Source organism: Belonocnema kinseyi, chromosome 8 (genome assembly GCF_010883055.1).
Source record: "Belonocnema kinseyi isolate 2016_QV_RU_SX_M_011 chromosome 8, B_treatae_v1, whole genome shotgun sequence".
Taxonomy (NCBI): Eukaryota; Metazoa; Arthropoda; class Insecta; order Hymenoptera; family Cynipidae; genus Belonocnema; species Belonocnema kinseyi.
Window position 1 is genome coordinate 12,312,420 of NC_046664.1, and position 15,598 is coordinate 12,328,017.

The following is a 15,598-nucleotide window of genomic DNA, read 5'->3' on the forward strand; positions in this document are numbered from 1 at the left end:
CATGAAAATTTGGGAAATTAAATGAGAAGCACTAAGAAACGTTTGTCTGTTCCTAATTTTGTATAATTATGAAAAAAAATCTACAAAAAAATTACTACAAAAATTTTTTTATAATTATAAAAATTTTGGAGCAGACAAACGTCTCTTAGTGCTTCTCATTTAATTTCCCAAATTTTCAAATAGATATCGCGTTTCGTGTTAACGTAAGTTTTGTTTGTAAACAAATATTTTAAAAATTTGGAGGTTCTAAAAAATGGAATTTTTTGGTTGAAGTTGCATCATTTGAGTTGATAGTAAATTCATCTCTTTAATTAAAAATTTAACCATTTTTTGTTGGATTAAATTTTTATTCACCTTAAATTAAAAATTGGTGTTTAAAACAGCCATTATCATGTTTGTTTTCTGAAAATTTAACTTTTTGAAATTTAATCTTCTTACTTAAAATTAAACTTTTCGGTCAAAAATTTTAATACTTAGTTGAATTTTTAACTACTTTGTTGAAAATTGATTTTCCTTTATTAGAAGATTCATATTTTTAGTTTATGATTCATTTATTTAATTAAAAATTTAACTGTTTTTGGTTGAATTTCATTTTTATTAGTCTAAAACTAAATATTTTTTACTGAGAATTTATCTTCTTTTGTTGAAAATTTATCTATTTTTTTTATATTGATATTATATTTATTTATCTTTTGGTTGAATTTAATTGTTACTGATCTTAAATAAAAATATTTTCCTTTAAAACTTAAACCATTTCATTTTTTGTTGAGAATTTATTTTCTTAGCTTAAAGATCAAGAATTGGTTAAAAATGTAGCTATTTTGTGCATAATTCTGTATTTGTTCAAAATTAACTTTTTAAATGAAAATTTATCCATTGAAACTTCTGGTTTGAAAATGTATCTCTTTTAGACGAAACTTTATTTTCTCCAATGTTGAAAATTCGACAGTATGATAAAAATTAATCGGTTTTAGTTGAAGATTTTACTATTAGAATTTATTAGAATCCGCTATTCGAAAAAAAAATTCTTTTTCGACTCACCAATTTGGCGATTCATTTTCGCTCCTTGACTTCGGTTCCTCGAAAAACTATCGCTCACACTGAGGGTGCAAATAAAAAATGTAGGTCTCCTCCGCTCTACGCGGCGCGAGCGCGAGGATTTGGGCGGACCCATTTATTGACTCGCGGTGGCGGCGCCGGCGCACTTTTGCCCTCACGAACTGCCCTTCACATTCGAGACGTCGCTGCCGACAATTTCGTTTCGATCGGTCGAGTCCGCCGTTCTCGAGTGCATCGCGAAAAAGCGCATTTTCAAACCCCAAAGACCAAATCCCTGCAAAATCACCCTCTCTCACAAGTGCTAATTCCCGATCGCCGATCGTGCGCGCTTGTCGATTTTTTCTAATTTCGCGCGCTTCAGGCCGGCGGAACGCTTCGCGATTCGCTCTCAGCAAAGCTGCGAACGTCACGCTTAATGCCCGACAGTGGCTGGAAAATTTATCAATACCAGCGCACCTAGTCGACAGAGTCGCTTCGAGAGTCCGCGCTCCCACGAAAAGCGCTAAAAACCCGAGAAAGGAGGACAGAACATGTGAGTAAATCAAGTCGTATTTTGGATTCTTTGGATTTTTCCAAATCGCTTATTTTCTAGAGAATATTTTGAAAATTTGCCATTTTTTAACGAATTTTTACGATACTGTATTGGTTTCCGAGTCAGCTATCGACGTTTGTCGTTTTTTGACGTGTTCTGCTTTTCGGCGGACCTTGATTGTTACCAATTTTTGAAAATTTATTAAAGTGATTTTTCAAGAGGTTTTTTATTTCCGTGAACTTAGGGAAAAATAGGAGGGTGACGTTTTCTTATTTTAGGCGGAAACATCGATTGGGGAAGGTGGTGTTCGGATTGGGGCACGTCTATAGCGTGCATTTTCCCACTTCCCACGAGAATATCGACATCGTTGATGTAATGTGACATTTTTTTATTTTGTCTGGGTGTTTCTCGAAATTCCCTTTTTGGATTCCCTAAAAGAGTAAATTGAAAATTGATTTTATCGATGATAAAATTAACTGTTTTTAAAAATAATTTTAGACAAATATTCAAAAGGTTATGATCTTTTTTTCTTCTATGCAGAACTTGACTTTGTTTAAACATTTTTATTAGTGCTTCGCGATTCACCTACACACCAAATAGTTAAATTTTTAACCAAAAGAGATTATTTTTCAATTAAAAAAAAATTTACTTTCAACTAAAAGAATTTTATTTTCAACGAAAGATATATTTCAACCGAAGAAATATTCAATTCTAAATAAACAATAGTTTAATTCAACTACAAAAGACCAATTTTCAACAAAATAATTAAATTTTTACCTAAAATAGATTAATTTTCAAGCAAACCGTTGATTTTTTTACTAAAAAGATGAAATTTCTAACAAAGAGCTGACTTTTCAACCAAGAAATTTTTGCGAATAAAGAAGAACAAAATTCATACCAAGCTGTTAATTTGTCTACAAAAGTGTTTTGCACAAAAAAGTTAAATTTTTAATTTAATTTTCAAATTAAGAAAATTAATTTTCCACCGAAAATATAACTTTTCAACAAAATAGAAAAATTTTCAACTAAAACCAAATAACTTAATTCAACCTTTTACATTTTTAACCCATGAAATGAATTTTTCCCTAAAAAAGGTAAATTTTTAGTCAAATAGTTGAATTTAAAAAATGTAATAGTTCATATTTCAATGAAAAAATATTTTTATTTTATATCAATAACAGTTTAATTGAACAGGAAAAAACGCATTCTCAACTATAATGATGAATGTTTAATCAAACAATTTTACGTTAACAAAGTATTTAAACTTCTAACAAAGTAACCGAAATTTTGACTGACAAAAAAACAAATTTTAACAAAAAAGATTAATTTTTTACCAAGAAAGTCCATTTCCAAAAAAATATATTTCTACTAATTAAATTTAAATTTATAAATAAATAAGGTTGCATTTTACGAAAAAAGTCAAATTTGTATCCAATACTAGAATTTTTTAAACAAAAAAACGAATTTGAAACTAATAACATAAATTTCCAACAAGGATGACATATTTTCTACCAAAAAGCCGAATTAATAATAAAAAATAATTTTTAAATAAATAAAGAAATTATTAATGTACCAAAATTAAATAGTTGAATTTGAAGTTAAAAAAGATTTTTTTCAGCTAAGAAAATAATAAATTTTAACCAAACCAGATGTATTTTCAAACTAAAAAGCCGAATTTTCAACTGAAAAGATTGATTCCTCCACCAAACCAGATTAATATTCAAGCAAACCGGTGCATTTTTATTGAAATAATATTCAATTTCTACCAAAATAATTGAATTTTTAACCAAAAAAGATTCTTTGATGTAGAAGGAACCAAATTTAGACCAAATTGTTAAATTTTCTACAAAACTGGTTACTTTTATATGAATAGGTTAAATTTTATATCAATAATTGAATTTTCTATCAAATAGTTGAATTTTTAATAAAATAAATGATTTTCGAACCAGATAGTCAAATTTTCAACCAAAGAGTTGAATTTTAAACTAAAAAAGATTGTTTTACTCGTCAAAAATCGAATAGTTAATTTTTCACCTAAAAATTTATTTTCAACCTAAAAGCAATCAAATTTTCAACAAAATAGTTAATTTTTCAACCAAATGAGATGAATTTTCAAACTAAAAAGGCGAATTTTTAATTAAAAAAAAACAACAGAATATATGGATATTAATTTTAAAACTTTAATTTTTAACCAAAAAAATAAAATATCAACAAAAAAATTACATTAAAAGAATGAATCTTCATAAAAAAAACATATATAATAAAACATATATATAATAGTTGATGCTTCAACCAAAAAAATATTTTAATTCTTGATCAATAATAATTGAATCTAACCAAAATAAAAATGCGTTTTTAACCAAATAGTTGAATTCTTAGCTAAATATACGAATTATCAACTAAAATAATTAATTTTTCCTCCAAAAAATATTAATTCTCAATAAAAAATGCAATAGTTAAAAATTTTAGTTGAAAAATTAATTTTAAACCAAAAAAGTCACGTTTTCAACATAATACATGAATTTTCAACTAAGAAATTTCATTTTTCCATACAAAATTGAATAATTCAATTTTCATTAAAAAATAAATCGTTAATAAAAAAAGAACGGTTAAATTTTCAATTAATAAATTAATTTTAAATCAAATAGTTTAATTTTTAACACAAAAAGACGAATTTCCAACTAATAAGATGAATTTTCAACCAAGAATAATTATTTTATACAAAAAAGTCCAATTTTAAACAAAATACATGAATTTTTAACGAAATTGTTGAAGTTTGCTCCAAGCAACACTTTTCAGTCAGGCGAGAAAAAAAATGTCAAGCAAATTGTTAAATTTTTAACCAAGAAGGATATACATTTTTCAGAAAATTGATGCAGTTTCATCAAAATAATTAAATTTTCAACCAAATAATGAAATCTTTAACCAAAAAAGACTAATTCTGAACAAAAATGAAAAATAATTATAAAACCAATCTTTCAAGATTGAAAAACAATTTTTAAATCTTACCTATTACATGTTATTATGTTATATTTAATTGACGCAAATAATTTTCGAACTAACAAATATTTGTTAATTAAAAAAATAAAATTAATATTAATCAAAACTTGTTGCATTTCAAATATTCATTAAACAAATAGAAAAGCAAGATCAATATTTTTTATATTTCATGATAACAGATATTTTGAGTTCAGTATGAATATTTAATATTTTTGTACCATATACAGATCATAAAACTATTGCATTTTTGTTTCAAATAAACAATTTAAGGAAAAAGCAGGAACATAAAACCACTACAAAATTGTCTAAGATTGTAAATATTCCCTTAAGCTTAATTTTTTGTTAATAGCCGATTTCCGCTGAAAAATGGTGACATCAGTTTAAATTGTTAAAAAATTTTTAATCTTGCCAACATACCTAACATTGTTAAAAAGTCGTGAATCTTCTTTGGAATTAAATTTTTTTTAATGAAAAAATACCAATTTCTGACACATTACACTAATATATAATCCAAAATTGTAAAAATATTTTAAATCTTCTTCAAATGATAGTTATTTTGGTTTTAAAATGCCAATTTTTTATCTAAACCACCAACTTAACCCAAAATTGGTTAAAAATAATGAAAATTCTTTGGAACTTAATTATTTTTAAATAAAGTTTTTAATTTCCGACGAAAAACACTAACACAACATAACTATTATTTTATTTATTACATAACTATTATTTTAAATCTTGTTCGAATGGCAGTGATTTTTGTTCCAATATCAATTTATGATTTTAAACATCAACGCATAACCTAAAAATCTTTCAAAATTGTGATACTTCTTTGAAATCTAAAGATTGTTTAATAAAAATTTTTATTTTCGACCGAAAAACTTACAATAAAAAGAAGATATGTAAGATTTTAAATCTTCTTTTAAACCTCATTTTTGTTTTTAAATTACCGATTATCAGAGAAAAGTGTAAACATAACCTTAAATTGTTTGTATAAAGTTAGTCTTTTTGGCTTGCAACTTTATAACTTTAGTATAAAATTCTAATATTTGGTTGTCATTTAACTTTTTCACTAAACGTTCATCCTTTTTGGTTAAAAATTTCCCTATTCTGTTAAAAATTTGTTTTTTGGGGTTTAAAATTCATCTATTTTGGTAGAAAATTCAACTTTTTGGTTTGAAATTATCGTTTTTGTTACAAAAGACATCATTTTTGGTTAAAAATTAACTAATTTTGTTAATAATTCATATTTTCCAGTAGAAAATTTAAGTGCTTCGTAAAAAATTCTTTTTATTGGTTTGAAATTTTAACAGTTTGGTAAAAAATTCAATTATTTGTTTACAAATTCATCTATCTCGTTAAAAAGGAACCTTTTTTGTTAAAAAGTCATAATTTTTTGATGAAAATTAAACTTTCTGAACATTTGTTTCGAAAAAAAATTCATCAATTTTTAAATATATATTTCAACCATTAGGTTGAAAACGAACTTTTTTGTTAAAAATCCGTACTTTAGTTTAATGTCATCTTTTTTGTCAAAAAGTACAAATTCAACGATTTCACTGAAATTTAACAGTTTGGTTAGAAAAGTCAAATATTTGATTGAAAATTAAACTATTTGGATTAAAATGAACTTTTTTTATTAAAAATACATATATTCCGATCAAAAATTAAAGTGTTCTGTGAAAAATTCTCCTTTTTGGCTTGAAAATACCCACAAATTAATAGAAAATTTAACTATATAGTTTAAAATTATCCACTTTTTAAAGGTCTTCATTATGTGTCGAAAATTGAACTATTTGATTGAGAATTAGCTTTTTGTTTAAAATTCGAAATTTTTAAATTTAAAATTCAAATGTTTTCTGAAAAATTGTCCTGTTTGATAAAAAGTTCTCTTTTTTGGGTAAAAATTTAATTTTTTTTTAATCGTCTTTTTGGGTTGAAAATTTAATAGTTGGAAAAAAGTTCAACTATTGGTTAAAAATTGAACTATTTTGTCGAAAAAACTTCTTTTTATTAAAAACTCATAATTTTTTGTTAAAAAATAAACTAGTTGATAACAAGTTAAGTTTTTTGTTAAAAATTCAAATTCTCTGGTTGAAAATTAAACTTTTGTGTAAAAAAATCATTATTTTTGGTTGGAAATTGAAATCTCTGAATTATCGTATTTTAAAAATAAAAATTCAACAATTCTTTCAATAAATAATTCAACTATGTACTTGGGTAAAAATGAACTTTTCTGCTAAAAATTTGTATTTTGGTTTAAGATTATCTTTTTTTTTTGTCAAAAAGTAATTTCGTGAAAAATTAACTTTTCAATTAAAAAGTTATTAATTTAAAAAAAATGAAATTCTGTAAATATTCGAATTTTTCAAATAAAAATTCAACAATTTTTGAAAAAAATAATTCAACCATTTGTGTGAAAATGAACTTTTCTGTTAAAAATTTGTATTTTGATTTGAGATTTTTTTTGCCAAAGATTCTTCTTGAGTTAAAAATCAAACTGATTTGTAAAAAATTAATTTTTTGGCTTGAAAATGTAACATTATGGTTAAAAATTCAACTATTTGGTTAAAAATTTAACTCTCCCATGAAAAATGAACTTTTTTTTGTTAATAAGTCATCATTCTTAATTGAAAATTCAACTCTGAATATTTGTCGTTTTTAAATAAAATTTCAACAATTTAAAAAAAATAATAATTCAACTATTTGGTAAAAAATTCAAACACTCCTTAAAAAATGAACTTTTTTGTTAAAAAAGTAATTGTTTTTGTTTGAAAATTCAACTCTTTGATTAAATATTCATTTTTTAAAATGAAAATCCAATTTTTTGGTTGAAAATGCTTTTTTCCGTTAAAAATGCATATCATTCAGTTGAAAATTCAAGTGATAAAAAAAAAATTTGTTTGGCTTAAAATTTAAAAAGGTTTTTCTCCAAAAATCATTTTTTTTTTGTGAAAACTTAACTATTTTTTTTCTTCAATTAGTTTTTTTGGGCTAAACATTCAAGAATTTTAGTAGGTAATTCCCTTGAAAGTTAACTTTTTTGTTTCAAAATCTTATTTTCATTAAGAAAATACGCCTTTTTGGTTTCAAAACATTCTTATGCTTAAGAAGGAAAAGTAATAATTGTTTAGAAAAAGAGTAAAAAATTCATGAAGAAAGTTCAAATTAAAAAAGGAATTAAAAAATCTGAATTTTCATATTTCGCAGATTATTAAAAAATACTGTGAACAAAAGCCTAAGTTGTATCTTTTTACTACACAAATTAAAAATTTTTTTTTTCACATTCATTTTTTTCAATTCTATTTTCTTAATGTTTTGAAAATGTATATAAATAGTTTTTTTACATATAAAATTATCCCTTTCTACTTCCGCATTGTTATACATATTCCAGTGAAAAATTATTAAATAATTTTTAAGGAAAATAATAACTTTTGTTAACTTGATTATGTCTGCAGTTAAATTATTTACCCAAAAGGTAAAGTTTCAACTTAAAAAAGACAAATTTTCAATCAAATAGTTAAATTTTCAACCAAAAAATATTACTTAAAAAAAAAAACATTTTTGATCAAATAGTTCAATTTTTAATCTAGTAGTTGCATTATCTACGAAACTGTTGAATTTTCAATACAAAAAGACGGAAAAACAGTTAAAATTTCACACAAAAAGGATGACGTTTCTAACCAAAAATATCAGCCAAAAATAAGAATTTTTTACAAAATATTTGGATTTTTAATCAGAAAATTTGATTTTATAACAAAAAATTTGATTTTCAATGAAATAGTTGAATTTTCAATAAAAAACTATGACTTTTTAACAAAGAGAGATCATTTTCAATAAAATATTTACATTTTTAACCCAATTTTTAACTTTTGTCAACAAATCTGTTGAATTTTCAACCCCAGAAGACGAATGAAAAAAAAACATTTAAATTATCACCCAAAAAGTATGGCTTTTAACGAAAAAGTTAAGTTTAAAGCAAGTAGACAAAGTTTCTATAAATTTGTGGAAATATATAACTAATAAAGGAGAATTTTAAATTTTAAACTCGAAAATAATAATTTTTAAATGAAAAAAATTTTAATATTAAATGAAAAATAGATTAATTGAACCAAAAAAGGAAAATTTTTAATAAAATAATTGAATCCTCGACCAAAACAGATTGTCAGCCAAATAGTTGAATTTTTATATAAAAAAATTCATTTTAAACAAAGATGATTATTTTTCTACCAAAATGACGAATTTTCAACAAAAAAATTTTAATTTTCAATTAAAAAAATCAAATTTTAACCAAAAATGGAATGTTTACATTTTCAGTGAATAAAATTAATTCTCAACTGCAACTCATAACCTTTAAACTAAATAATTATAACTAATATAATTAATATAATAATTAAATATAGTTAATCAATATAATTAACTAATATAACTAAATAATATCCGACCAAAAATTTCCATCGTTAATAAAATTTGTAAATTTTCAACGGAACGATTTTATTTTCAACTAAAAAAATCAAATTTCTACCAAATGGTTGAAAAAATGGTTTCTCAAACACATGGTTTTTAAAATAAAAAGTCAATTTTCAACAAAAAAGTCTAATTTTCTACCAAATTGCTAATTTTCCAATTGATAAAGACAAATTTTCGACAAAATAGAAAAATTTTCAACCCTAAAATATTCATTTTCAGCCAAGCATTTGCACTTTTAACTAAAAAGGATGAATTTTTAACAAATAAGATTTATTTTTTTACTAAAAATTGCGATTTTTCAACAAAATACTGGAATTTTTAGGCAAAAAATCTATATTTCTAATTAAAAACATAAACTTTCAACCAAAATTCTAATAGTTACATTTTCAGTAAATAAAATAAATTTTTCACCGGAAGACAGAAATGTAAAAAAAAGTTAAATTCTTAACCAAAGAAATTCATTTTTAATTAGAATGATGAACGCTTCAAAAACACAACCAAGTATAGTTGAATTTTAAACTAAAAAAAAATTTCAAACAAAAATGAAATAGTTGAATTTCCAGTTAAAAGAATTCATTTTCAAGTTAAAAAGTTCAATTTTTAAACAAATACATGAATTCAATTATCAGTCCATGATTATTATTCAATTATCAGTTAAAAAAATAATTTGCAACCAAAAAAAAGAATCAAATTCTAAACCCATACTGGAATAGTCAAATTTCAGGCAAAAAAATTAATTTCAAACCAAAAAGATAAATTGTCAACGAAAAATGTTAATACAAAAATATGTTATTTTTAGATTAATAACAACTACATTAAAAAAAATGCCGTTTCAAAAAAATATTAAGATTTGTGAGCAGAGATAAATTTTTAACTAAATTAATACATTTTTAACTAAAAAATTGTATTCTAACAAAATAGATTAATTTTTAACCATAACAGTTCAATTTGCAACTAAAATGGTGAATTTTAAACCAAGACAACCAATTTTCTAAGAAAAATTCTCAAAAAAGTACATAAATTTTTAACAAAAAAAGATTATTATTTAATCTAAAATTGAACAGTTAAATTTTCAGTCAACAAAATTAATTTTCAACAAAAAATCAAACGAATTTTTGACAAATTAATTTTTAAAAAACATTTCAATTTACATCCAAGTATTTAACTTTGAAAAAATGTTTTTTTAACCTAATAGTTAAATTTTCATTCAAATAGTAGAATTTTTGAATAAAAGAAATTAATTCCGAACCAAAGAAATATTGGTAGACTTTTCAGCAACAACAAAAATTAACTCTCTGTCAATAATATTGGAATTTCTTATTGGGTTCTATTAATTCAGTTCAAATTTAAGCTAAAAGCGAGAACAAGGGGAAGTTTCTTGAAAGCAGAAAAAATAAGAAGTATTAAAATATAATTTTTTTAATTTAAATTTTTTAGTTTAAACTTTAGCTGTTTTGTAGTGAAATTGTCATTTTAGCTTGAAAATTCATAATTTTGAAATGAAAAAAAATCTGCCTCGGTTCGGATTTGAACTGGGAACGCGACTATTTACAAGTCGAGCATTTATCTTATTAAAAAATATATTTAATTGATTAATTAAAATTTCAAACGTCGCAAGAATGCTAGGGTGCTGGTGAATTGCTTAAATGCTCGTCTCGTAAATAGTGTCGTTCGAGGTTCAAATCCGGGCAGGGGCGGATTTTTTTTGTTTCTTCAGAAATTATTTGAAGAGCAATCGAAACCTCCGTTACTTAGTCAAAAATAATTATTCTTGTAAAAATAAATTATATAAATAAATAAATAATGAACAAACTATTTTTGTGGCATTACGCCGTGGAAATACAAGCATATGAATATAAAATTGAAGCTAACACTGTCTGAGTCTTTTACCCTTAATCTTTTGAAACTCGAGCCACTAACATACACCGTCACAAAGTAGTCGATATATAGGCTATACGTATTGTGCCCGCATTTCTATATTTAGATAATCAATGGAGGACCGCATGTTTGCACAAATGTATGACTTAGCAGTAAAATTAAATGGAAAAAGTGTGACTTCCGGCAATGTAAAGTTTCTAGTTCGACGGCCTCCATCCAATTATAATCCAGCCGAGTGCTGCTTAACTTCGGCGATTAAACGAAAAAACATTAAACAGTTACATCCGTCCACTTGGACGCATTTCATTTTTCAGTCAATAAAATTTTGTTGTTAACAATTAAAATTTTTTTTAATATTTAGTTTAAGAATTTTTTAAGTTTTTAATTAATGTATTTTTTATTGGAGGCTTCAATTTAGCGGGGTCCAAAAACATCAAATTTTTTAGAATCATTAGTAATAACACTAAAAAATTTCTTCGTGGATTTAGAAATAAATTAAAAAAGATAAAATTGTTTATCACCATTGGACAAGCCGATTGAAAAAGTTCGAAAGTTACAAATTTTAAACTGTTTATTGTATGGAAAAAAATTGTTTTTTAATTTTTTGTGAATTTTATGGAAGTAAATAACCTTAGAAGAAAATAGTAAAAAAACCTTTTTTTGTTGAAATGTAATATTTCAAAAAGTGATGAACAATACAATTTTGTTAATTTGTACCTAAAGTTGTAAAAAAGTATATTTATTTTTTGCTGCTCTTTTTTCTTGTTTGAAATTTTTGTTTAAAACTTAAAACAATCTTTTTTTTTATTTTATGAACAATTGCATAAAATAAACAAATAAATTAAAATTTGTATAGCAATTTTATGCAGAAATGAACAAAAATTCATATTTAATCATTTTTTGAAACAATATACTTCGAAGACCAAAATTTAAAAAAAAATTCTTTTTGAAGTACTCACTTCCATAAAATTTACACCAAAAAGATTGAAACAATTTTCATCTTTACGCAGAATATTAAAAAAATCAAATTTGTACATTTTTTGTAGAAAAATAATCTTCTTGGTTCAAAATTCATCTTTTTGGATCGAAAATTCAAAAATTTCTTTGAATTTTTTCCTTCTTGCCTCAAAAATCTTTTACTGTTTAAAATTAAATTATTATATTTGAAATACTAATCATTACATTTTTTACTAAAAATTCAGTTTTCTTTTCATGGAAAATCATTTTTTTAAACTTAAAATGTATCTTTTTTGGTTGAAACTTCCTTTTTTAATACGAAATATAAATCTAATTTTGTATAACTGTTACTTGCACAATAAATACTTTTTATTAAATTTCATAGACATTTTTTAATTCAAAAACATCATTTAAAATATTAACTTGAAACATTAGGGAAACCATAAATTCTTTTCTCTTTTTCAAAGAATTCTTATTTTTTCCCCTATTTTGCAGAAACTTTCCCTTTTTCTCATATTTATCGCTTAAAAATTTGAACTGAATTAATAGTACCCAAAAAGAAAATCTAATAATTGAAGTTAATTTTTGTCTGTTTAAAAAGTCTAATATTATGTTTTTGTTTCGAAATTTATATCGATTGGTTGAAATTTTTCATATTTGTTTGAAAATTTTATTATTTTGTTAAAAATTCATCATTTTTTGATCAAAAATTAGACTATTTGGTTGTAATTTTAACTACTTTGTTAAAATTTAATTTTCGGCTTGATGATTCATTTATTTGTTTAGCAATTAAACTATTTTGTTAAAAATTCATTTTAATTTTTTAACCATTCCAATTTTTGTTGACAATTCATCGTTTTTAGTTTTAAGTTTTAGTTAAAAGATAAACCTTTTGGTAAAAAGTTCTAATACTTTGTTCAAGTTCAATTGCTTTCTTAAAAATTAATTTAATGTTGTTGAAGATTCATATCTTTCGTTGAAAATTTAACTATTTTAAGGAAAATTCGTTTCATTTCTATCTTTTTATTTTTTTTTATCAATTTTTATTTATATTAAATTTATTTACCTTTTTAGCTTAAAATTTAACGATTCATCAAAAAATTTAACGATTTGGTTAAAAATTCATCTTATTTATTTAAAACCTCATATATTTTGTTAATAATTCACATTTTTTCCAAAAATTTATCTTATTGATTAAAATATCAACTTTTTTGTCAAAAATTGGTATACTAAGTTGAAAGTTGAACTGCTTTCTTAAAAATACTTATTTTGTTTTGAAAATTCATCTCCTTGGTTGAAAATTTAACTATTTCATTTAAAATTCGTTTAATTGTTGCTTGAAAATTAATGTTTTAAACTAAAAATTAAACTATTTCATTTTTGATTGAAAATGTATCTTTTTCAGTTTGAAATCTAACGATTTGGTTAAAAATTCATATTTTTATTTGAAATTCCTATATTTTATTATTAATTCGTTAAAAAATTAATCTGCTTGGTTAAGAAATCAACTTTCTGGTCAAAAATTCCCATTTTTGGTTGAAAGTTGAACTGCTTGTTAAATTTTTTTTAAGATTCATGTCCTTGGTTGAAAATTTAAGTATTTCAATGAAAATTTGTTTATTTTTGCTTGAAAATTTAATTATTCCATTTTTGGTTAAAAATTATCTTGTTTAGTAGAACATTTAAGTACATGGTAGAAAATTTTTTTTATTTTGTTGATAATCCATCGGCTTTTTTTATAGAAAATTAATCCTTTTGGTTAAAAACGTTTTTTTTTTTAATTCAACTCTTTAGTTAAATGTTGGACTCGTTTTTTGAAAATGCATTTTTTTTAAGTTTCTTAACTTTCTTTAAAAATGTATTTCTTTGTTTGAAATTTGAAAAATTTGGTTAACTTTTTGTTATGAATTAATTTGATTTTGCTTATTAAAAATTAATCTGTTTTAATTGAGGATTCAACTATTTTATTGAAAATGTTTTCTGTTTGTTCAATTCAATTCTTTTTTATATAAAATAAAAATATTTTGTTATTGAAATAACAACTATAACATGTTTTTTTGAGATCAATTTTTTCAAATTAACTGCTTAGTTCAAGTCTTAACTATGTACCTAGTTAAAAATTTATTTATTTTAGTTTGATTGAAAATTCATTTCCTTGGTTGAAAATTGATTTTTGTAGCTGAATTAATAATTGTAGCTTATTGGGAAATTCAACTATATGAAATGATTAAAGATTTTTAATTTGAAAATAAACTATTTTCCAAACAAATGTTATTACAATCTTTAATTAAATTTTTCAATTCAGTGATTCTTTCATTGTATATTAAATACATGTAAAATCATTTATTGCAAAAAAACATTATTTTACAGATTCTTACTAAAATTATAAGAAAAATTAACTAATTTTCTTTTTAAATTTCTTTGGACTGTGACGCAAACACTCCTTCATTATGCTCTTGTTATTCTCGGCAAAAAGTTTTTTTTCGCCCACCCTAGTTTCTGTTGCTCTTTGGTATTATGTTTACAATTATTTTTTAGGAATAATATTTCATTTTCGTGATCTTTAAATAAAGTAATGTATCTTTGAGCTTCGTAATTTTATGTTGCCTATGTGATTTGTATTTGTTTTTCTCAAAACAAATTGTGTTTGCATGCTCTACTTTCTTAAATGACTTTTCTTGAAGTCGTTTGCCAACAAATTGGTTTAACTATACTTCCTTCACTTTGAGCTTAATAAAAAACATGAGAAGGAATAAAATAATCAATAGGACAGTATTATTTATTTACAAGGAATTAATAAATTAAATAATTTTTTCAAGGAAAAACACTGTTTGAAAATAAAAAATGATAAAAATGCAAAAAATCATTATCCTCATTGTCCCCATTATCCCTCACTACCCCTAACTCTCACTTCCCCTATCTTTCTTACTTCTCCTACCCCCCTAATTTCTTCTACTTCCCCTCCAATAATTTTCCCTCACTTCCACTCCCCTTATTTCCCCTCACTTTCCCCACTCCCTCTTATTTCTTCTTAATTCCCCTAGTTTCCCCTACACTCACTCCCAAATAATTTCTAATCACTTTTCCTATATCTCCCTCCTTCATTTCCCATTCTTTTACTTCCCCTGATTTCCCCGTTATGCCCCTCCTTCTCCTCGTTTCTCCTTAATTTACTTAGTTTCTCTCTTGTAATTTGTTCTCACTACTCCTACCCACCTAATTTTATCACTTTTCTTCTTTTAATTTCTTCGTATTCCTCTCACTTCCTCTATCGCTTTCAGCTCCCCTATCTCTCACTTCCCCTACCCGCCTAATTTCCCCTCACTGCATCTCTCATATTTTCTCTATATTTCCCCTACTTCCCTACTTCCTCTCACTTCATTTCCCTCATTATCTTTCACTTCCCCTACAATCTCTCCCCTAATTTCTCCACGCGTCCATTTATCCTTCCCAATTCCCCTAACCCTCTTACTTCCCCTAACTTCCCCTACCTAATTAATTTCCCTTCACTTTTCCTCTCCTAATTTCTCCGTATTACTCCTACTTTCCCTCCCCTTATTTCTTCTACTTTAATTCCTTCCATTCCTCACAACTTCATTTCCACTGTTTCCCCTCCTCTCACTTCCTGATTATTTTCCGTAGTTATCTCCTAATTTCCCCTAACCTCCCTAAAAATTAAATAAAAAAACTAAAAGTACAGTTGCTATT

The 15,598-nt window shown here is 24.3% G+C and overlaps 2 protein-coding genes across 2 annotated transcripts in view; one reads left to right on the forward strand and one right to left on the reverse strand.

Annotated features, from left to right (window-relative positions):
- The window catches only part of LOC117178798 (synaptobrevin), a 33,490-nt gene extending 32,406 nt beyond the window's left edge, over positions 1-1,084 (reverse strand). The window contains exon 1 of the mRNA XM_033370277.1: positions 1,042-1,084. The gene's annotated coding sequence lies outside the window, so the exon portion shown is untranslated. The remainder of the gene's footprint in view (positions 1-1,041) is intronic.
- Positions 1,085-1,478: 394 nt separating this feature from the next.
- The window catches only part of LOC117178693 (synaptobrevin-1), a 56,552-nt gene continuing 42,432 nt past the window's right edge, over positions 1,479-15,598 (forward strand). Inside the window, exon 1 of the mRNA XM_033370121.1 lies at positions 1,479-1,591. Within this exon, the coding sequence (XP_033226012.1) occupies positions 1,590-1,591 (2 nt within the window). The 5' untranslated portion in view covers positions 1,479-1,589. The remainder of the gene's footprint in view (positions 1,592-15,598) is intronic.